Genomic DNA, 24,374 nt, shown 5'->3' on the forward strand with positions numbered 1-24,374 from the left:
CATCTATTAATATAGCTCTGCTTGTCATAAAGAGGGAGGTCTCAAGGGCTCCGAGCCGGGTGGCTGGGAGGGAGGGAGGGGATTTAGGACTAACAGGTGGTCTCGAGACGAGCTGGCTGACGCTGAGCTCAGAGCTGGTGTGCTGTGTGCGGGCATTCGTGGGCTCTCCTCTCGCAGTCTGGACGCGAGTCTGCTCTCCCTGATGTAGCTGTAGAGCCCTTTCAGACATGGCAATACGAAGTGACTTCAGCAAAACCATCAGGAGGATTGCACGTTTTTTTTACTGGTTTCCTAAATCATGGAGCCGTTCAAGAAAGAGGACGGTAAAACTTCTTTGGAAGTCGGCTGGTAAGTCTGCTGCTCTGCTTCTTAAGACATTTTTTTCCTGCTAAAAAGAAATTCAAAGGGAAAAATGATTTATTTCCATTCAGCTCGTTAACTTTCCCAGTCCAGCATTGTTTTGCATTTTTCCATTCTCTGAGGCTCATTAGGCAAAACTGTAAAAATATTTTGGAGATGGAATGGAAGTTTCATTGCTCAGCTGAAGAATCCTCTTGCAGCTTTATAATTTATTCCTGTTAACGTTCATGTTGGTGATATTTGGTGTCCCGCTTTTATAGAACCTGTTTCTCCCTCAGGTATGTAAATAGGAGCTCTGATATGACTCGAATACCTGTCAGATATTTTTTTTTTTTTTAATTTTAGTTTTTGGAATTGCCTTAGCTGTTCATTTATGTGCAAGGCTAAGTGGAGGTAGAGTTGACTAAGACTCAATATATCAGCATTCACACAAAGTGATGGGCAGTTGAGAGAGGACTTGTGCTTGGCAGTGGTAAGCTGTTCTTAATTCCCATTTAGTCATCTGAAATGACGTACCACTCAGCTCATCAGTTAGTAAAAGTCGGTGCTTCTAAAGACAATTTGGTCTTTGATCCTTGCCCAGTCCTAGCGGAGAAGCATTTGCATCTCCCAGATTAACATCCTTTCAAACAGCCTTAAATCCCCAATACTGTTGGGTCTTCTTAGAATTGCGTAAAACCTGGGTTTGAGGCAGTTCTCAGGGAGTTTGGAGAAAATGTGCACTCCCGTAGGAAGCTGAATTCAGTCTGTTATTCTTAGAAGTCTAATTATGCATGACAAAATTTCTTTTGATGAGGACTATTTTTACTCAAGTGATGAACTTTTTGATTCTGCAAGTATTACAGCATTAACACCAAATTTCACTTTGTGTGTGGTGGGATTTGGGTCGATTGTGCAGCTGAGCAATTTAGCGTTGTACTTCAAATAACAGTTTTATGAACCTGAGACAGGAAGGACAAGCTGGACAATCTGAAATCTATCACAGAAATGTTGGGCTACATGCCTAAATGGCATGTGGAGTCCATGGTTTTCAAGCATCCAGAGCTGGGGAAATCCCAGCTCTCCGAGGTCTGTGGCAAAACTTTCCTTGACTGAAACTAGAACCTCTGTTTGAATTTTGATTATCTGAAGTCTTCTTAATACATCAGATTATCTTGAGTCCTCATTAGCACATCAAATCATTCATGTGTCTCTGTTGTTATTGTCAGAGCTTAAGTTGCAGAAAAATGTCAATAAATGCTATTGAGAGCTCTAATTACTAACTGAATTACTTATATGTGAAAATCTTTATATGCTAGTTATCTTTTCCTTCTGTACTGCAAAATAATATTTTCATCCGTGAATTGTAATAAGCAGCAATGTGAACTTTGAGTTTTTTAAAAATAGTACTTTTTGTATTTTTTTCTCCCATTTTCCTCTACATGTAATGGTTTGAATAAAATTTGCCTTTCTACCCTCATTTTAATGTATGTATTAGCATCTCTTGGGCTAAAATCATAAGTAGTGTCAGAAGTTCCCTCCATGTCATCTTCTACCCATACAATGAGAAGATTATCACAAAAAAATGTGGTATTAGTGAAAACACCGCATTTTAGCACAAGGTGGCATTCGAAAAAAAAAACCTGTGTGAAAATCCAACTCAAACTTTATAGAAGCCAAACACTTCAAGCACTTAAAACCTGGAAGCTGAAGTCCTAGTGCCTGTGTCACAGACGAGTGGATACCATTAGATTTTGCACCAGTGATTCCTGTTTGGTCTTCAGGAAGGCAGCAAGCTTTATGAAACCCAAGCTACGCCAAAGTCGATGCTGCCTTTTACTTGAGTGACCAGAATTTTGGTTGGGTTCTTGAGTAATTACCAGATTTCTCACATGCATCCTTAACTCTGAAACACCACATTTTAGAACTCTTTCAACCAAGCTGCCTTCCTGTCCTTTTGAGAGTTCTCTAATACGTAAGCCTGGTCCAAGCAGTATTGACCATCTACTTACGTTCCTGCAAAGGGACACGTACCCTCACAGAGTCCCATCACAGAGGATGGCTGAGGCTGGCAGGTCCCTCTGGAGCCTACCAGGTCCAACCCCTGCCCAAGCAGGGACACCCAGAGCAGGCTGCCCAGGGCCACGTCCAGGCGGCTTTTGAAGGTCTCCAAGGAGGAGACTCCACAGCCTCTCTGGGCAGCCTGTGCCAGTGCTCAGTTGCCTGCACAGTAAAGTGAAAAAATGCTTCCTGACGCAAATTCTAGATTTTTCAATTTCGTTATCTCCACCTCTATGTCTTTCTGCCAATTTTTGTTCATGTAATGGTGTTAAGAGGATTTTCTGGTTAGGTCAACCAGGATGAGCCAGCAGAATAATTCTGCATTGCTAGTCATGTTCCACGGCTGAAAACCCAGCTAATAATTAAAGCTTGCAATGATGCTCACTGATAGCTTTTAGCCACTTACACTTTAACAAATGAATTATTGTTTCAACAACAGCATAAGAGAAACTTTCATGTTTTGTATGTACCACAAAGAATAGAGATTACATTCTGTAATATGCTTTGCCACAGAAGCGATATCATCTATCATCAGAATCAAGAGACGGGCACTGTGCCTCTGTGCAGACGTTTTGCTTTCATTCTGCTCCCACCACTCCATGTCTCTCAGTATTTCTTGTCCTCCCCTTTCCTGATGAGAAACAAAATCTGCTGAAGCATAAAATCAGTTTTTAAGTATGAGAATGAATTTGGTACTGCTGTAGGTGATTATGTTCAGAAAGTTGCATTCAGTGCAATTTTAGAAAGATCTATCAAAGCATAATTAGGTTTCTGTTCCTAAAAATACATGGCTTTGCAGTCTCTCCTTCGATGGGTGCTTTGGGATCGCTGGCCACAGACTGTTGCTCACTGCTAAGATACCCCTTTCTGCACTCTAAAAGAAGGAAGAAAATTCTAGGGTGGTGCACAGTAACTGGTTTTGATTACATTACTTATCAAAGGGCTAAAATAATACCTTAGATGTGGTTCAGAGTATGCGAAATGTAGCTGATAATGTTTTAAGTGCACTTAGTTTAATCATGAGTATATATAGCATTTTGTAAGAGGCTTGAACTATGGGATGTAATATTTAGGGTTTTGTAGCCTTTATTTCTTTGAAATACGTTTGGATTTTTTTCCTACAACGTTCTCATAGAATTTGTGCCGACAAGTCATATGACTAGAGGTCTTATCGTGATAAAATGTATAACCATCAGTCAGGAAGAGGTATTGAGACACAAAGGAATTAGAAATAGGAATCAGAGAGAACTTTGATAGGACTATAGAAATCTATGATCAATAAAGACAAAATAGACTAGTATTTTCTCTGTTTTACAGCAGAGGATTAAGGTAAGGGGTGAAAAAATTAAAGCAGTTAAAAGAAGCCTCTCTTTCTTTTTCTTTCTTTCTTTCTTTCTTTCTTTCTTTCTTTCTTTCTTTCTTTCTTTCTTTTTCTTCAAAATATAATTAAATTGTAGAGCTCATTACTGGGGGACGCTGCTGAGGTCAGGAATGTAACAAGATTTAAAGAGGGTCTGGAAAAGTAAGAATATTCAATCTTATGACAATTGAAGCTGCAAGAAAGGCTTTGAAAGAGGCATAAATCATCTTGCTTCAGTGTTTAAGCTAATTTTTAACAATTAGGGATTAGTCTGAGATAATTTTATGGCTCAGATCCCACAATTGTTGTTTCTTGCAGTTTCTTCTGAAGTAGCTAATGCTTATCCCTAGCAGAGACAACCTTATGATCTGAATTGATTTAAACCGTCTTCAAATTTTTCAGGCTTATACAGACAAAAAAAAAAAAAAAGAACCCACGGATTTTTGACCTGTTCAGAAAAGCATCCCATAACGTCCTGTGGAAATGCAAATGAAAACATGAAAAGCACAACTCTTGCTATCGTTTTTCTTACTTTGACAAAATTGCCCTGGTGCAAACCCTGCTTGCTTTGAAGCCCCCATAATAAATAAGTAAGTAAATAAAGTCAGTCTGAGGTGGAAGATTTTGTGCGTCCATTTCTTGCCAAATCCTACTGAATCATGACGAGCTTCTTGCTCAGTTCCTGGCTAGTGAGGGTTCTCAACAGTTTGAGCTACTGTCCCACTGGGTATGTAGGAAGGCTCTTTCAGAGGCTAGAAAGAGGGAATTTATTGATAAAGTCTTTAACCAGATTTCACATAGTCTGAAGTTGATGTTTACCCTTCACTGTTGGTTGGTTTTGGGTGTGTATGTGTGTGCTTTAGCCTTTTAGCCCTATAACATTAAAGCCAGTAGATTCTCTCTTATTGACTTTGAAGTTTTTTTTTGTTTGGAATGATCAATATAAAATTGTTTCTGCAAGAATATGTGTTTTGAAAAATAAATGGAAGCATGTACGGAAATGTAGTGCTATCCCTTAAATTGGCTACCTCCTAAACGAATTCATGTGTAATGGTTTAGAGTTCTCTGCAAACTGATCAGACAAAGAGAAAAGTCAGCTTTTCAACTCTCTCTCCAAATTATATCCAGCTGACAAAATAAACCTATAAGACACATGGGAAGAGAGAGCATAAAATGATTTTAGTGTGGTACATCAATTTCGAGAGGTTTAGTTTAAAATAATTGAGAATTCATTTCTTACTTTTGTATTGGCCAACTAACGAATTGTGGTGTATGCTGTGAGTGCCGATGTCCTCATGTAACCTCTTTAATTGAGCCATGCTGGAAATGCTTTGGTTATGTAGAGGAAGCATGTGCTTACCCAGCATTTGTGAGACTACGAGGCTGGGAAATTAATGAGCAGCTGAAGTCACTGTATTTCTCTGTTCTTGTCAAAACACGGTTGGTTGAAAGAGATTGAAATACGTGTCTGTTCTGGGAGGGGGGAGGTATTTCCAGTTACATCCTGCTGTCTCAGCTCTGAGGAGATGGCCAGGTAGGGCGCAGAGAGGTGAGCATCAGTCTGCCTCACAGCAATATGGTGCCACTGCTCGTGCTTCATTGGCATTTGGGTAGGTGTGAACACATTCGTGTTTAAAAGCCCATTACAAAGCACTACGTGGAAGAGAGTGGCTTGCTGTGTGTGTGAGCAATGGATCTTTTAATGGACATAGTAATTTCCTTTTTGAGTTGTGTTGTACGTGTTGCAGGGGTGGCTGTTGCTGATGGGTTGCTCGGCTCCAGCTTTCCTGGCTGGTGTCAGGGAAAGCTCACTGCCCTGGGCCGGTCCAGACCTTACCTGCCCCCGTGCTGCAGCACAGGTCACTCCATCCGAAATTTTGGAGATAATTTACACTGTGCGTTGTCAAACAAAACCTCACAACGGATGAAGGTGAGAGAGGTATGAGAGAGAGATTCAGAGAGGTATTCAAAGCCAGAGCCTCCATTTCTGGGACTGATGGGGAGAGTTTTGGCCCAATGCAGATGAAGAATGGGATGTAGAGACATTTGGGAACTGCAGCTCTTGGAGCATTCGTGCTCAAGTAGGTGGACAAGATGCTTGCCTCCAAGTGAGTACCATTTGAAGGATTAATTAGCTGTGTTTGGGGAGGGGGCAGAAGGACACTGTCTTAGTGGAAACCAGCTTGGTTGCAAATAATTTATCTTGAAAAGTAACGTGGTAGCAGACAAGGTGAGCTTTTGGAGTGTGAATCCAGCAACTCAAGGTCATATCTCTTTGGGATCTACTGTGGTGGGCAACCAAAATTTGGATCCAGCTTTTCTGGACTGCTATATCTGTTTGTTTCTTAAATGTCTGCTTTATGGCTATTATTCATTTGGTGCTAGAGCTGGGTATGGCACTCTAACAGGTTGGAAGCAGGTAGGAGACAACGGCCTTTTACCGTCAGCTCATACATACAGGTCTTCTGTCTGCATTTGGACTGGGTGCAGTCCTTTCCGTTCATCCGCTTTGAACATTTCAGCCCATTTGGTTTGGATGTTCCTAATCATCATTTAATAGCCTGTGCCTGGTGTTCATTTAAGTATACATAGATTATTAATGAAAGTATGCCATTTAAAGACTATTTGTATTGTGAAGGCATGTGTTTAGGTTCTGTTGTGCTTTTCAAAAACAACTCTATATATGCTTTTCCTTTTTATTTTAAGTATATGTATAATACTTCTGAGGATATGATTTGCATAGAAGTTCACTTACCTAGTTCTGGAGGAAACTGCCAAGATCTGTGTTGTAGAAAATATTTAACACTTACTAGCAAAATGAAAAAGGGGATGGGTGCCGGATGTCAGTGTTTACAGGTCATCAGGGTAGTTTAGAGTTGACTGCAGAAGGCTGCAGAAGAAACACATCATATTGAGTGACGGGACAGTAAAACATAACTCAGTGTTAATAAATACGTACTAAAAGTAGGGGAAAACACTACCTGCACATACAGAGCAATGGCTTCTAATTTAGATTTTATCACTTGGAAAACAGAAATAATCATGTGGAAGGTTTCTGAAGAGACTCATCTCAATGTTCAAGCCAGAAGGAAACTGAATATATAGAAGAGTTAGGAAAAGAATAGAGCAAAAACCCAGAAAACCGTCCTGTGTCCATGCATCATATAAAACAGCCTTGGTCACTCCACCCTATTAATAGAGTGAAGATGCAAGACAAGGCTTTTTTATCAGAGAGATTAGGAAACTCTTACAGAACAGGGCTTTTCAGCTTGGATAAGAGGCACCTGCGAGCAAATTTGCTACTTGTACTGGTATGAGCAGCATGGAGAATTGGAAAAGGTGTAGTTATTTGCCATTTCTCATGGCATAAGAAGTCAGGGCTGCACCATGCACTGGCCACACAAGAAGCTTCGGACGAACTATGCTTTCATATACACACATACATACACGTAATTCAGCTGGGGAACTGACTGACACAGGATGTTTGGGAGACTAGGAACACAAGTGTATACAAGAAGGGATTAGATAAATTCATGGAAGAAAGAGCCATGAAGGGATATTAAATAAACAGATGCCAATACAGGCTCTGGCTCACTTGTTTAAGTTGCAGATTGCTAGAGGCTAGAAGGGCATAAAGGGGGAATATCATTCAAAATTCACTTTTTTCCTCATGCATGTTCCCTCAGCACCTGCTGGCAGCTTTTCCCAGGACAGGATACTGGCCTGGGTGGATCCTTGGTCTAACCCCATCCATCCGTCCTTGTGTTTTTCAAGTGCAGTAACTGGTAAAGGCTGGGACATATGGAAGCCTATTTCACTATTGTTGATTTCTGTGTGATTCTCCACCCATTAAATATTTGTCTAGTTTTCCTCATATTTGGGAGTCATTTTTCCAGGGGAGATGCATTCTGTCGGTGTACAGATAATGCATATATTTTTCTCTATAGTGGTCATCATTAGTCACACACAGCTCTTACTAGTCATGTGGCTTCTGCAAATTGCATCACGCATAGTTTTATTCCATTTCTCAGATAATTAGGTGAGGTGAATGTTGCATCCCACTAAACTCCCTTTTCCTTGGCTCTAGCATTTTTACATGAAGCAAGACAAAATAATTTCACTTTTTGTTTTTCTACTACCACTTTTCTTCTTTCCTCTGCCAATGTCAAACAGTAGCACTTGGAAGATGTTGTTTCTCTTTGCATTTTTTTTTTGGCTGCCCTGGGAGCTTGTTGAAGACAACAGGAAGAAAAAAGGATGACCAACTGTGTGCATTAAACTCCACACCTCCCTGAGATACATGCTTCAAGGTCCATTATCAAGGTTAGAACAGTGACTCATAACATCTGAAATAAAAGCTGTGGATTGGCCATTTATGCGGAGTAACAGTAATAAATTATTAGTGTGGAATTCCCTCTTTTAAAGAGATCATGTAACATTATAGCCTGGTATGTCAACACAGACTGAGCTGGGATGCAGCATGCAGTAGCACACCCAGAGCAGAGCTGTGCTCAGTGTTGGAGGTGATGACTGCAGAATGCTGCCATTTTGCTGAACAAGCACAAACATTTTTGCACTAAGCTTCACTTAGTTTGATGGGTTTGATTCAACTTTTCCCCTATTTCTTTCTGTGCCAGTTACACCAAGAAGAGGGAGTTTAACTCAGATCTGGTTCTGGGCTTGCAGCCCCTTGGCAGTGCAGGTAGCTAGACCTAAGCCATATTTTTCATTCCAGTTATTGTTTTTTTGGTCAAGTTTCTTCTAAAGAAAAGGAATACCCAAATAAAATGCTAATTTGAAAGTTATTTTTATGCTGGTTGGTTTTGGTGTTCATCAATAGAGGGCACTAGAGTAAATGGTTTCAAAAAGAGTTACGATTTTGATGGTTCTTGCATAAAGAATAGAGAGATGAGGGTGTCTTTTTAATCTTTTTTTTAATTTTTTTTTATTTTTTTTTATGTGGAAGGCTTTTTTCTCCCCATTATCTTAGATTTTTAATGTTAGGAAGAGACTAACTATCACAGCAAGTGGAAATCCCCAATTACCAGCATGACACATAGCGGAACTGCATAAACACTTTGAACCAATTTTTGCCTTTTTAGACAGTAATTCTTCAACTATTTTCCATCACGTTTTCAATTCAGAGATGCATGCAGCCATGTGTTCCCGGGCCAGGTGCTCACTGAATGTAAATTACTGTGATTTTCAGCGTGTGCTCTGAGAGAGCCACAGGAGGAAACCCAGCTGTTTGGGGCTGGTGTGTCTCACCAACCCCTTTATTCAGCAGGGAACTTCAGCAAGGGCTTTGGACTACTGGTTTTGTGGGCTTCATACACAAACTCTGGCTCTTCAGGGCCATGGCGTCACCACTGCCATTTTATCCCATAAACCTGTGTACGATAGGTGCACCTTCTGCTGTGGCATGCATCAGCAGCACAAAAGCACTCTCTGAAGTTCGTCAGGAAAGGCTAGACAAGGTGGTATATCGAGATATCTGCTGAGTTTTGTCCATGATCCCTTGTTCGAAGTTACTATGAGGAAGAATTTGGCCTCCCCACCCCTAGCTGCTTTGGCAGAGTCAGAAATGTCAGTCCTGTCTGCCAGCAAGTGGTTATCTCTGGGATCTGTTAGTGTTAGTAGGAGCTCATCACATTCCCTTCTCATCTGCTGCAAAGCATGGGTAAAATTGCCTGTGAAGCCAATAACGAAGTCTTCGCATTAATTAACAGGCTGAGGCCTCACCGGGTCTCACAGTTTTCGTGTGCAGAGCTTTGGAAAACAATAGGCATCACCAGGCCACAGTTTGTTTAAAAAAGCCACCGAATATTAAGGGTTATTTTGGCAGAGTGTAATGGAGTCCCTAGAAGGGGGCCTCAGAAAGCCAGCCAGCCAGGTACACGGGGAGGAGAAGGTTATGTGGTTGAAATGCTCCATTCCCAATTTCCTCATTTCATGCTTGGTCCTCAAAGCTCACAGCAAAAGGAGTGTTATCTGCCCAAAGAGCTTGTTGCAAAAAGCTATTGCACATTTCTGTTTTAACCCTTACCTTGATCGAATGAAGTGAATGTAACTCAGTCTTGTTTACAAACATTTTATTTTATTTTATTTTATTTTATTTTATTTTATTTTATTTTATTTTATTTTATTTTATTTTATTTTATTTATTTTATTTTATTTTATTTTATTTTATTTTATTTTATTTTATTTTATTTTATTTTATTTTATTTTATTTTATTTTATTTTATTTTATTTTATTTTATTTTATATATTTTTTCTGGGTGGTCTGGCAAGCATGGGGTGTTCTGTTGCTGCAGGAGTGCACAAAGAACGTTATCCACCCAAAGCAGGCACAGGAGTCCCCAGGAGCACAAGCCTCTTTATAGCAGGATCCCACCTTTGTGAGACAGTCTGCTGTGACAAGTCCCAGCTGGAGCCTGCTGGCAAGCACTGGGAGGAGGGAGGGAACATGAGACTGAGCTTGCCATGTTGATGAAAATAGAAATGTTTTTTGTAGATGAAATTGACTTAATTCTTTGATCGCTCTAGAGTGAATCAATGGGATTTATATTCCTACATCACTCTGGGCCAGGTGCTCAAAGACTTTTAAGCATCAAAGATGTAGTAGCTCAAGATAGGTATTAGCCCTACCGCATGCACTTTTTACATGTAAGAGGAATGTGCAATCCTCCCTCAGTGGTCAGGGACTTTCTCTGTGGCTGCTGCCAGCACACTTACCTGGCTAACGGTGGCTACTCCAAGATGCTTCATCCATGCAAACTCCTCCATCCCAGTTCCCAAAGGTGCAGCTAGATGGCAATGTCTCCTGCCATTCGCTGGGCGAGCTGCCCTGGCGTGTTAGTCCTGGCTTCCCACCTGCCCGTCCCCTCCTTCAGGATGCCCATGCCCACACGGCTCATCTGGCCTGGTGTTGGAAATCTTAAATCTGAATCTTAAACTTTTGAGTAATATAGCATTTTGTGTGTGTGTGTGCAACAGCCAAACCCCAGCTTGGTAAAACACTTTACGGACAAAACGATGGTGAGTGTTTGGGCTGGGTTCTGCACTTTTCTGTCAGAGTTAAAGCACCCATCCCCTGCTGAGGTCCAAATATATGCAAGTACATGATCCAGCAGGTCTGGGCCATGAGCAGGCTGGGTAATTGTACCTCAGTCACCATGAGAAGCTGCAAATAGAGCCGGTTGCAGGAGTTTATCCTGTTCCCAGGGCAGGTTTCCTGACCCCGAATGGGGCTGCGATGGTTACAGACGGGGTGGCAGGCCCGACAGATTCAGTTTTATCTGGTGCATGTGTAAATGTTTGGGTTTGCACAATGCTAGGATGTGGGGTGAAATATATTTGCAGCCACGAAGAAACGACAACTGCTAGTACAGGGATCTTTGCAAAATTCATGTAAATGTGTGTCAAACATTCCTTGTGAGTGAAAATCACAAGAACCTCCAGAGGTGCCTGTTTGTGCTTGGTGAGAGGGCAGGATGGGAACCAACCTTCAAGTATCTCTTCATAATTTCCTGTTCATCTGAAGAGGAGCCTTGAAATTCTGATTCTTTGGTTAGGATCCAAAGCAATTCTTCCCTTTTCTAAGAAATAAGATTCTATTTCTAAGAAATAAGATCAATTTATTGATCCAAAGTAAGAAAGATGTAAATCAAAGAACAGTCTCATATATGAATTTACAGGAATACCTTTATTTTCAGATACTCATTAAAACACTAGAAGTATCTTCTGTGTGGTATATAGATATAATTTTTTTCTTGCCATAGAAACCAATTAAGCCAAGCATATTTTAAAGTGTCATGCCTGCATTTGATTTATACCGTAATATAAAACTTGTTCCTCGTAACCAGTACATCCTGTTTCATCAAGGATGATATCGGTACAGTCAGTAACTTGTCTCGTTTTAGTTTTTCAGCACGACTTTATCTGTTCAAGATGACTCTGTTCATTAAGTCAGCATTCATCATAAAGAGTAGTGTATTAGAGGATGAACTTTCATGGGCTAGTATTGACAAAGCTGCAATTCTTTAAAGTTACAGAGAGACCATGGCTTAACTCTCCTTGTTAAGTCACTTATCTGCAATCATATTCCTTTGATTTTTAGCTTCAGTTTTAGGGTCTTAAAACAAATAGCATTTTATAGACTATTATTTATCAGACATATTATTTAACTAGTAAAATGTGTGAATATATTAGATGCACTGACAGATGAGTGTTTGAGAAGCTTTTGTTTGTTTTTCACTGATGGAAGATTGGAATCCAAATGGTATTTGCCAGCTGTGGGAAAGAAAAAAAAAATGGGATTTTAACAAAACTGAAGAAAAATGCATTTATACAAATGATTGAAATTCTAAATCTTGAAGCCTAGCTTTAGCACCAGCACTTTGAAAGCCTTCTTCCTGTGTTGTTTATCTTCATGCTTGCTTTCTAATACTGTCAAGTGGGCTGCGACAGCTGTAGGAAGCAGGAATTGAATGAGAGAGGACGTCTGCTTTCCAGCAGCAGTGTTCATCTGCTTGAAGGAGGAGGCACATCTGGTTACATCGTCTGGTCTTAGTCAGCCCTCCTGTGCCACTCCAGTAACAAGATGGTTTCACTGGCTTTCTAGAGGTTCTTGTAGTAGCAGATTTCCTGGAGCATTGCCCTAGGAGGCCAGTCAAGCCGGCTTTGTGGTCTTTCTGTGCCCAGGAAAACGGCAGAGGACCCTCTCTGTGGGATGTGTGTATCCCACGCAGGGCCTCATGGCCAGCAGCCATGGCCATGTACCTGTTGAAAGCAGAGTCTGCAGAGAAACGGTAGATTAGAAGAACTTACATGGCAAAGTGGTGCTTGTGGATGTGGATGGATACAACTTTACAGGAATTTGGAAGATGGGGATTTTCTGTACTGCAGTCTGAGTTGAGCCTTGCCTAGCTCCAGGACTGGGAAATGTGCACAGAGACCCCTCAGGAAAAAGGATGGTCAAAAATTCCCTGTCTCATCTGTAATGATTGTGATCCCTCAAAAATCACCCATGTCTCATTAATTGGGAAATATGGTTAAAATGTACTTTATTTTAATCTCAGACTGATATTGAGTGACAATAACAAATAAACAATCAGAAATAAATGTAGTTGCATCAAGAGTATTGCAGCAGATCTCTGCCCCCAAGAAGCTGCACTCAACACTTCCTGAAGGTCAGTTATCCAAATAGGTTTCTCGTTCCATTACAGCTTCTAGAGAAACTGCGAAAAGAGATGTTGGTTTGAGCTTTGGTATCAAACTAGAATGAAGGCTTTTGACCATCAGCAAAAAGGAGAACACCACAACGTACATTACGTGCAAACCAAAGCGTGAAATGTTGATATCAGCATGCTGTAGAAATACAGTGTAGTTCTGTCTTGCAGAAGAAATGCTGCTGAACTTCATTCTTCTTCCTTTTGTGACCTGCTGGCTTAAATGGATTAAGAAATAAGGCAGTAAACATCTTATGTAGTTTGATTTTTCCAAGAAGCTTTACAGGCGTGCTTTCTGTAGAGCAATCACAGTAGCGATCTCTTCTCTGATTGCCGGGAACAAAGCCATAGGCTATCAATTAAAGATGATTTCACTGGCTAATTTCCTAACACACACAGTAGCAACACCAAGCTGTATACCCTCCTCAAGCTTTCTAGTAAAGACATCTTCAACTTAGTGCAGTTGATAAGTAAGACAAACATAAACACAAATTTGGCTTTGAACTTCCCATGTGTTGCTCAGGCACGGCATACACTTTGCATACCCATTTGAAAGTTAAATTTGTCTGGGCCATCACAGAAATGAACATGCACACTTCCTGGGCAAGGAAGAAGACCACAGCAGGAGAGAGAGATGTTGCTGCTGAGCCTCTGCCTTCCTCAGCAATGCTCGGTTACCAGGGGCTGATGTTAGAGCATCTGTTGAGCTTGCCTGATTTCTGCTGTGCAGCCCAGGCACGAGGCCCTGGCTCTCATGGGGACATCTCTTTATGAGCTGTCAGGCAAAATCAAGTTACAGGTGAAGAAATCCCAAACATCGGGTAGGGACCATGAACAGAAATGAATGTGTTGATGTCTTACCGCTCACCCTTGTGAAGGCATGAATAGCTTTGATTTCATGTAATTTTAAAACTTGCTAAGTTATTTTTTTTCTATGACACCAGTAGCAATACAATAATAAAGAATAAGGTGTTACATTATGACTCAGTATTTGATAATGCAACTTTTAAAAGATAATATTTGTATGTTTAATAAACACACACTTTGCATTTACAAATTATACAGGATAATTGCGCACGTTCAATATGCATTGGGACATCACCTTCACAGATAACTTAAGCATACAGGACAGCCCAAGCATTAGGAAAATAAACCTATTGCCTTCTCTAAATGGCACTGGCTTTTATCAGCTACACCCAGTTAAAGCCCCTAGATATTTGAATTTAGAGGACAACATTTGTTTCAGACCACATCAGGAAAAGAATACCTGGTTCTGAATGCTTTCCAAACAGAAATAATATGGCAATCCACTGTCTGATGATTGAAACAGTCTTTTCAGAATAGTAGCTATTTTTTGAACTCAGTGTAATTTGTCAAGTGCTCAAGTGAAGGATTACCAAAACCAGAGGTTATTCTTTTTAATTTGATGCTACCTGGACCTTTGTGAAACATTGTATGCCATTAATGGAGTAAAATAATGCATTTAGAGCTAAAATATATAGAAAAAGAAGGCTGTAAATATTACCATCCTAGAAACAAACATATTTTTTTCTTGTCTTGCTCATTAAACTTATAGTCAGTATATTCAAATCTAGTTGATGATTGAAAGAATTTCAGAGATGAAGCTTTTACATTTTTTGCAATTATGCCTATAAGAGCCAGGAGGAAATTATGGGCTTGTCTTACAAATGACATTATGGACTCACAAATTAAAATGAATATAAATGACAAACAAAATAGCATTGAGAGATAATGTTTCCTAACTTAATTAGTAATCCTGGTTTGACCACTGTTTTGCTAAGAGATTTTTTCCTAATATTATTTGTGAAAACGGGTTTTTAGAATAGGTGCATGCTTGGTATATACATTTGCATGACCATAGGAAGCTGTTGGATTAACGAAGCCTGGTTTCTTGCAGATTTTTGCCCCGTTCCCTGTGAGGGAAGAGCCAGGAGGAGACGTGTAGGAGCTGGTTGTCCAGACTCTCAGATACCTGCCTGGTTGCTGAGCTTGGCCTACCTTGCCATGAGCCTGGGCATTAGCTTGGGTCTCCCTCCTTTAGCCAAGAGATGATTTTCATGGAATTCATATCAACTTAATCATCTTTTAGACTGCATTTGGTTGAAATCGGTCAGCTCTTTCAGAGTCAGAGGGGAAGGTTAGGAAGGTAGTCAAGCAATGCAATTTCATAAGCATTTTTTCTTTAGAAACTAAGCCAAGAAAGTATTCACAGATAACTAAGCTTGCAAAGTAAAGAACTCAGAAACTAAGAAAAATTAGAAATGCAACTATTGCTTTCGTGTGACCTCCCTTCACGTCTACATTGCCATGCAGCGAAGTGATGCCTGCTGCGTTCAACAGCTGCCTGAGACATCCTTTATTTTTTTTCCCTCTGTAGTCTTCTACCTGTTCTGCTTCATGTTTTCCAAACGCTGCATAACATACAGGAATGGTTTTAGAGACTTAGAGCCTTTTCTTAGTATTTGGGTTAATATTGCAACAAGGTCCTTCTTGCTCCATAATTAGCTGGAAGATATTTGCTGATGTCCCAAGAAGGGTGTGACGAGACATGTCATAGTGATAGTCTGGTTTAAGTCTGTCACATCAGAAACGCTGTAGTTATCTGATCTAGAGTGCTGATCCAGTATGGACTGCATCTGCCGAGTCACTGGTGCTCAAGAAGCTTTGACAGGCTGACTTTGTATTAGCAAACTTTGTGCCAGATAAAATACATTTAATCTTGTGTTAGTGTGCATAAATTCTGTACCAGGCACAGGACTGTGATTGCATGTTTATGTCTGATCCACATTACACATATATATATTAATTTTGAATGATCTGCTCATGCAGGGACCTTATATTAGACATCCAGTCCATAGCCGATGGTGCAATGTTGTAGGAAACATTCTGCTGTCTTGCCCCATTACCACTGCTGCTGAATATTGATTGTAAATGGGAACCTAGAATTTATTCTTCGGGAGTTGTAATGAGAATCTAGCAAATCATACAGAAAACTGAGATTTTTGAAAGGCTGGTAAGGGAACAACAACAACAAAAAAAAGCCCACCCAGAATTCACCTTATGCTACAAATCAGGATGGTGTAAAGCTTTGTAACAAAAATATATTTGTAAGAGTAGTTTATTTTAGGAAAATCAAAGCATTTCCTCCAAAAGTCATTCTTGGAAATGGCTGAATTGTTTTAGCTAAAACGTCCTAAAACAAACAGCATGATGTTCCCCAGCATGGAAACTTTAAGTACAAGTGGTTTCTCTTTGGCAAAATTATAAACAATTTAAGACAGAATCTAAAAATAGAGAGTGACATTCAGTGCTAGACAAAGGTGGTATAAGGAGCTCTGCCCAGCTTACATTGAAAAACAAAAGCAACCAGGCTTCAGGACCAAATGCATGTTGTTTTTGTAAATACCATTTAAGTGATTTTTGTTTGTGATACCGAGGCAGTATGAATGGGCTGATTTCTTGCCAGAGATGGGGCCATCTTCCTCTGTTATGAATTTACATGTCTGGTAGCCATCCCAGTTGACTCTGGTAGCCAGCAAGTGACATTTTTGAATTGTTCCTGAAGGCAACTTTGTGATTTAGCAGGTTAATTGCAACTTCATATAAACACCTCATTCAGTTTTCAATACTCCTGTACATATTCTCGAGAGAACCTCAGATTTAAAATGCATATACCCACGTAATGGTCGTTGTACTTAGGTAGAAATTTTTATCTGAAAATCATAAATGTTGTGTCTTTCCTGAGAGCACCCCTGGTTGTGCTTATATTATAATTGCTAATAACTAGTACGTAGCACAAACTTCTTGCAAAACTGTACTACTACCGAGCAGCCCTGATTTAACCAGAGACCTGCATCACTGCAACCGTGTCAGGGTGACACAGAGACTGTGACAGGGTGGCACTGGGCTGTCACCTTTGCTTCGGTGAATTCACATCTTCTCTAATTTGTAACTATTTTTACCCACGTGCACAGACAGGGAGGTTCAGCCGAGAGGTAGCACATCAGGATGTGCCTCTCTTCGAGCTTCTGCCTGCAGCAGCTTCATTTCTAAACGCTTCTTCTATTTTTTTTTTTCCTTTTTGTCCGCCTGCGTGTCCCAGACTGCAAGTACACATGCCACGCTCACTGCCGAGACCTGGTGCACCTGGGCTGCCGGCGGAATGGGAAATTAATGGCCTGCCTCGCTGCACATGGCACCTTAGACGGATCTGACAATGGTCAGGTAATAGATCTCGTGTTTGTGTAATTACTGCTGTCTCTTGTCAGCTCTGTAATGAAGCGTGGTCTGCCTGCTTCGCCCAGCTGCTTGGGAATGACGTCTCACTTCGGCACGGTCAGCAACGCTAAATTTCCCACCCAAGGCTGTGATTTTGCGGAGCGGCTGTTGCCAGGTGGGTCACTGCTGCTCCAATTAGTCTGCAGCTGAACTAGCTGAGAAGGCATCCCACGAAAAGGTCTTTTTCCTGTTGGTTTGGCTGCCTGAGGTGGGTGACTGGCACAGAGCTGCCAAACGTAGAGCTGTGGGGTGGCGAGTGAGGCTAGGGGCTTGGCCATTTGTGAGCATTAAAGACGCTTCTGGGTCTGTCTGGGTTTGGTGTCCCCCAGCTCTCGTCAGACCCCTCCCTGGGTAACTTCAAATTTCCTTGCCTGGATTCCCCAGCAGCTTCAATTGGTCGTGATGTACCTCCTCATCGCCTGCTTTACACCACCACAGAGTTTCAATCCTTGTGTTTCGCCCTTGACATCAGGGCCTTTCTCCCTGCCCTTCCTTGTTTGGGGACATCAAAGCAGCACCCAAAGGGAGGTGGGAGTCCTCCAAGAAGGAGGTTCACACACTGATAATGAACCCTGTAGATATTCAGTGGTCTGATAAAGGTTGCGCTGTGCTAATTAGCTCTTGTCTTTTTGCATTTTCAAGTCCATTTACCTTCTGTCATCCACAGAAGTCCATCCACACTTAACCCCTGGACATTCACATCTAACCAGCAAAAACTTCTGAGAGGGCACCAACATTTCTCCCTGTCCTTGCAAAGCTTTCTGAGAGTGCTGCAGGACAGCACTGAATTTTCTCTGCAAGTGCAGCATTTGCCTGTTAAACAAATTTAAAAAAAAATGTAAAACAAATTGTTAAAGGTACTCGCTCCAGCTGCCCAATCTGCAGCTGCAGACACAATGCCTCCCGTGTGCTCCTCATGACTTGCTTCTGGGAAGAGTGAACGGGCATAAATCAGGTGCTGAGAGGAGTAGCAGGGGGTGAGGAAGGGGAAAGACATGGCAGCACGAGTTTTGGAATGTGAATATCAGCACATGGGTGAATATCAGCATGAAAATATCAGAGGAAAAGAAAGGGAAGACTGTGAAAAGCCACTTGTACTCAAAAAGACATGTATAGCTTGTCCACGCAAGAGATCCAAGAAAGAGCTTAGTGTTGTCTTGGGCAGAGCAGCTATGAATAACGAGCAAGGAAACTGTGTCTTGTGGTTTGACCCTTGCAGCACTCAGGGAAGCAGTCTTGTGTGCGTTGTGTGCAACAATCTTGCATCAAAGAACTGCTTTTTTTTTTTTCTATTGATTCCTTTTCAGTTTTTCATTTCTATTTAAATTTTGTATCTCCCTCTCCGTTTCATACATGCAACTGTGGTGTTTAGTATAAGACAAGGCATTGGATGATAGGAAAAAGGCCGAATTTATTCCATTTGTAAAATTATTCTCACATTCTTATTCTGTGAATGGAGTCCAGTCTATAGAGTTTTAGTCAGACTCAGTGTACTTTGGAAGCAAATCTTCCAGTTGTCCTCACTTCCCTTGTTTTGGTTCATACCAGCAGGCAGCCGTAGAGCACACAAACTTCGTGCCCTTTCAGGTGATGCTAAGCTGTTTCCTGGAGCCCCTGCGAAGAGGCACTCCGGGAGCATATCTACCATGCTCCAACCACTGATGGGCATTCAGCCCACAGCACCAAAACAGAGACTGTCTAAAGTAAAACCTCTGAAGTATTTATACTGAGGACTTCGGGCTCTCATCACCGATGGCTTTGCTTTATAGAGCTGCTCCTGTTGCACCACAGGATTTGCTAACGTAGGCGTAAGCTATTTGGCACGGAACAGCCCCCAGCGAGCAGCAGACTGATAAGTGTTCCAGCGAAGCCTGCTTTTGCTTTATCTACATCATGACTTTGAAAATCACATGGTATGCAAAACCAGTTAATTTTGAACCAAGCTATGTTAGTAAAATGCAGAGCTGCAAAGACCGTGCATGTATCTGAGGATATCCCAGCCATGCAGCGGGTGTCAGCTGAAAATGTGAAGGGATTACAGAGAACTGCTGGGACTCTATAGTATTTATGGAGAGGAATGCCTTGCTAACAACCTGTGCAGTCCTGCCAGGGCATGGAGTACTTTGGTGTACACACAAGTGGTCAGATAGGTTCACAATCTGGAATATAGACACACTGCTTGGCTTTGTTAATAAGCCATTAGAGCTCAAAAGCCAGAAGAAGCCTGAAGTTTGAGGTTCTTCCTGTGTATATGCATACATTTATGTACACATATATTTCATTATTAGAAAGTCTAGGATATGCAATTACATAGCTATTTAGAGAGATCAGTAAGGCTGTGGGGTTAAATACTTGTAAATGAAGCTCCCAATTTCACACATGCTGCAAGGACCTGATGACAGAAATGGATGGCTCAGGTGAAAAAGGGATGTTGCTGTGCTAATTCTCTGGCCTTTAATGTTTTCCTCCTGAAGAGGCTTCCTATAGAGACTAAAGAGGAAACGATGGATGTAAGCTTTCTGTGATCTTGCAACAGCATTCTCAGAAAAAGCAGCAGGCAGAGCTGCCAGTGTCCTCCAGAAGTGAGTAGGGGGATGAGCAGAGCCCCCTTCCAGCTCACCTCTCCTCCGCTGCCTTGTCACAGCAGCAGCACCTTCTGCCTGACATTGCCAAGGGCTTCTGAAAGTCTCAGAAGTATGAAGCTGTTATGTGGACTTTCACTGTTTCCCCTGTTTTTCCATCCTGGATAGATTAAAAAAATAATAATAAATTTATTCAGTGTGAGGCACAGATACAATTTCTTTTCTCGTTCAGGAAGGCCTGCCTTCCCACCACTGCACTCAGATTTCCCCAAAGACACACGGTGGTCTTGTTTGATGTTTGTCCAAGACTGTAGGGACTTTGTAAGGTGTAGAAAGGGATAGAGGATATCCCAAATGGCTTGGATAATAACATCCCCAAGATCACTTCAAATTGCATGAACCCTCTGTGAGAAAAGGGAGAGTGCAAGAATGGAAATTTCTGGGTCTGGATCAGTGCTGAGGTTACCACTAATGCAACTTCCACCTCAGACGTGAGGCAGTTTGACATCTATTTTCAAAAATATCCCCTTTGGGAAGAAAATGGTCAATACAGAACAAAATATCACCATGGAGATATGTGCAGCTCTTGATTAATAACAAAAGCTACCATAGAGCTACTGATTTCTCTCCCATACTCACTCTTGGTAGTGTCTTGTACACTGTAGAGTGTGCGTGTTTTTTATGGCTTATATGTTTCAGATCTCTATTAAACCTGATTATGCTTGGTAGAAGTTGAAAGGAAAGAAGGAAAACTGGATGACGTTCATTTTGGCAGGCTGAGCATAGTTTCATTTTTGCCAGTGACTTGGAGTGATTTCAAGCCTGGAGCTGATTTCATTTCCAATTGTGTGTATTGCTCAGGCTGGCTTTAGAGAAATCCATTTCACATAATTAAAAGCCTTGATAAATTGTATAGGCTAGAAATTAGTCCCAAATTAAAAATAAATAAATAAATACAAATTAAGATGTATTCGCAGAAATTCTGTTAGTGCCATCTGCAGCCTTCCTTCACAGGAGTGTTACTAATATGGCTTTGCACACTGCTGACTTAAGAATTTCAAATTATAATATATATATATGTATACAGAAAACATAAATTGCAACATTTTAAAGAGTCTAATTTACTATATCATATACTTGGACTGCTTTATTTCTCTCTGGAAAAAAAAAAAAAAGTGGCAGAAAGCACGTTATTGCATATAGATAACTAATTCTGACTCTTTCTTTCCAGCCTGTGGGTCAGAAGTTTTCCATCCCTTGCCAGAAAGGGGATCTCTTGCTGGAATTAATATGAATTCCTTTTTTTTTTTTTTTTTTTTTTTCTTTTTGGAAACATCTTCCTTTCCCATATGGCATTTTTATTTTGTCAGAATTTGAGACTTTTTTTATATAGTTGTCTGTGATTTCCAGACGCCTGGCAGCTCAGGCAGTTCTGCTTTACCTAGCTCTCCAGGCATCCAGAAATCTTGGACATCCTATGCACAATCTTTACAAACTCACTTGGATTTGCTTCAAGTCCAGTCAGTAAAGACTGGATGAGGCACATGGTGAGTGGACCTGTATCATCATACCACCAAATGACATATTACAGGAATTCATACATTCAGCAGGACAGACTTCAGCCTCCTGGCACCTGATGGGAATTTACAGCCCACAGAAGCAATCACAATTGTGTTGTTACACCACTATGGTTTTAAAATGGTATTTAAAAAACATATATATATCAGTAAATCTATCCTTAAACTTTTTTTTCAGAAGTATTTGATTTCCATTTAAAGTCCTCGGATAATAATATACAGGCCTAACCTTTCAGACAGAAAGGTAGCGAGTTCTCTGCTTAAAGGACACATTGCTAAAATCCAGGGAAGATCAATTATTGGTTGTTTAGCAACCGGATCAACTCCAGTCAAACAGCCCTGACTTTCTAGCTACATAAAAGAAGCAGACAAGGCTTCAAATTACAGGAGAAATCTGCTATTAGACCAGGGGAACGTGGCAAATGCACTTTGGATTTTTGCATGGTTGTGTGTTGTCATATTCAAGACATTTGTATAGTCTCCCTAGAAAATGATGCACAGTGTTTCCCCCATAATGCATCCACCTTCAGTGTGCAATTTTGTCAGCTGTCATTATAAGATCAATGTTATTCTTCCAACATTTATTTCTATACAAATCATTCTTACCACAAACATTTTTCCACGGTCCTTTCCAGTTTGCGCTATTGTGGCATATATATCTGATGTAAAATACTAATTACATGTTTTTATTGCAGCAGTCTTCTTCCTAATTCAAAGATATTAATATCTTCATGGTATCTTAGCAGGCTTAGCAGAGCACAGATGATCACATTGCAAACTTAATATAAGTAATATAGGCTTGCATGTCCCATGTGTTCAGGTAATTTGCTGATCGTCAATTCAAATAACATTGCCTAATCTTGCTGGAGAAAAAGCTAAAGGAGAACCAGGCCTGGGAAATGTTGATTTCTGTGTTGCATATATCATATTATATGATAGAGACGCTGAGGCAAGGTGTGGCCAGGCTCTGCCTGAGCAAGCAGGTGGAGCTGTCAATAAGCCAGGGTCCCCAGGGTTGTGCCTATGATGCTTTGCTGTAAAGAGATCAGAGCACAGTTTTTTTGGCATCTTTTGGGTAGATTTTCACCATGCAGATCGGGCCAGTGACCACTAGAATGATTGGTTTTGATCGGATGTGTGTAGGCAAATGGTTTTTGGCTGCCTGCACTGAAACGTGCTTGAAGAGAGGCACCTGGGGAGGAACAACCTCAGGCACCAGTACGTGCTGGGGGCCACCCAGCTGGAAGGCGGCTTGGCAGAAAAGGATCCGGGAGTCCTGGTGGACACCAAGTTGAACATGAGCCAGCTATGGGCCCTTGTTGCTAAAAAGGCTCATGGTATTCTTGGCTGCATTAGGCAAAGCACTGATAAAACTGCACCTGGAGTGCTGTGTCCAGTTCTGGGGCCCCCAGTAAAAGAGAGACCTGGACATACTGAAGAGAGTCCAACGCAGGGCCACCAAGATGGTGAAGGGCCTGGAGCACCTCCCCTGTGAGGCGAGGCTGAGAGCTGGGCCTGTTCGGCCTGGAGAAGAGGAGGCTCGGGGGATCTTTTCAATATGCGTGATTGTACATATAAGATGCCCATTTCCTTGGTGATAAAACACTAGCGATAATAGTGTCCAGTGCCTTACTCAGCCCTCAAAACATGCAAAGAAAATGAGTGCTGGCTGGGCAACTGGTGAGTGTGGGGGTCAGTGGCAGCCCCGCAGTTCTCTGCCCATGTCCAGGCCTGCACTGACTCTTCTCAAACGCCGACGTGCCAGAGATGACAGACAGACAATCAAACTTCCCCTTCTGCTGGAGATCAGCTGGTAAATGCGGTGACAGTCACTTTCGTCCCTCCCTTCACAATCTGCCTGATTATTTATTTCATATCTGTAAAGATATATGGATATATGTTCATATACCTCATCCCAAATGAAGTTATTGGCAGCCCAGCAGCTGTGTCAGAGTTATCTTACGCTATTAATCCACGGGGGTGACTGGTTTCCAAGCAGGGTCCAAAGAAATACTTAATATCACACACATTCTAGTCTGCTTATTCACCGGGCTGATTTTATTTTGCATTTGAGAGTTCAGGAAGGAAGCTGGGCTGGAATAATGATTGCAGGCTACTTAATTCACCCTACATAGACCTGCCCTAAGCAATTAACAAGGTAGCAGCAGGGCTGATTAGAAGAAAAAGAAATGTTGTGAGACTTGCATCCCGTTTTCTCATCCAAATTGGCTTAAATTTTCTTGGAGCTTCTCTGTCTCTTTTTTTAAAACAGTATCAGGCTTCTTTTGTTTACTTATGGTGTTAGCAGCTGTTGGAAACGTACAGAGAAGAGATTGCTGCTGCCTATTGACTCAGGGCAGGAAAGGCATGATGCAAAATCTTCCCTGGTGGGGAAGGAAGGTGGGGAGCAGTTTTTGATTATTTTTAATGATAACATTGCTGGGTGAAGATATGAAAATATTTTTTCCCAGTCTTTGATCCATGTGGTTTGCCAACCAGCAGCCCCACAGACAGCTGTTAGGAAAACAGATAGAGAATAGGGCACTATGTTGTGCTGATGCAGTCGTGTTTATCTTAGAGGAATTTAAAGCATTGTTTCCCTACAAGCAGGGAATCAAACAACAGCAGGTAAAGTTTTTCCTTACTGATTCAAGGCTTCCCCTATTTGCGGATGCTGCTAAAAGCTGCTATTGGGGCCTTTACTTGGTAGTCAGCTCCCAGCCTTTGTCTTGATGGTCTGTCCAGAGTCCTCCTCACTGTGCTTTCCCCACCAAGCAGTGGTCAGAGGAGACCTTCTGTATTCATAAGCTCTGTTTCCCTGCTGCTTGGCATGTGTTCTCAGTGGTGGTTCCTGTTCTTCCAAGGATCTTGTTGTACAGTGAAGCTTCATTCTCATCTGTGTTGTCTCATATCAGTTTGCTCCACA

General features: G+C 41.3%; 1 protein-coding gene across 1 annotated transcript in view; it reads left to right on the forward strand.

Moving 5' to 3' along the window:
* Nucleotides 1-212: 212 nt before the first annotated feature.
* The window catches only part of RASSF3 (Ras association domain family member 3), an 89,969-nt gene continuing 65,807 nt past the window's right edge, over nucleotides 213-24,374 (forward strand). Inside the window, exons 1-2 of the mRNA XM_066992553.1 lie at nucleotides 213-348; nucleotides 17,114-17,235. Coding sequence (XP_066848654.1) covers nucleotides 228-348; nucleotides 17,114-17,235 — 243 coding nt within the window. The 5' untranslated portion in view covers nucleotides 213-227. The remainder of the gene's footprint in view (nucleotides 349-17,113; nucleotides 17,236-24,374) is intronic.

The sequence above is a fragment of the Anser cygnoides genome, chromosome 1 (assembly GCF_040182565.1).
Source record: "Anser cygnoides isolate HZ-2024a breed goose chromosome 1, Taihu_goose_T2T_genome, whole genome shotgun sequence".
NCBI classification, from domain to species: Eukaryota; Metazoa; Chordata; class Aves; order Anseriformes; family Anatidae; genus Anser; species Anser cygnoides.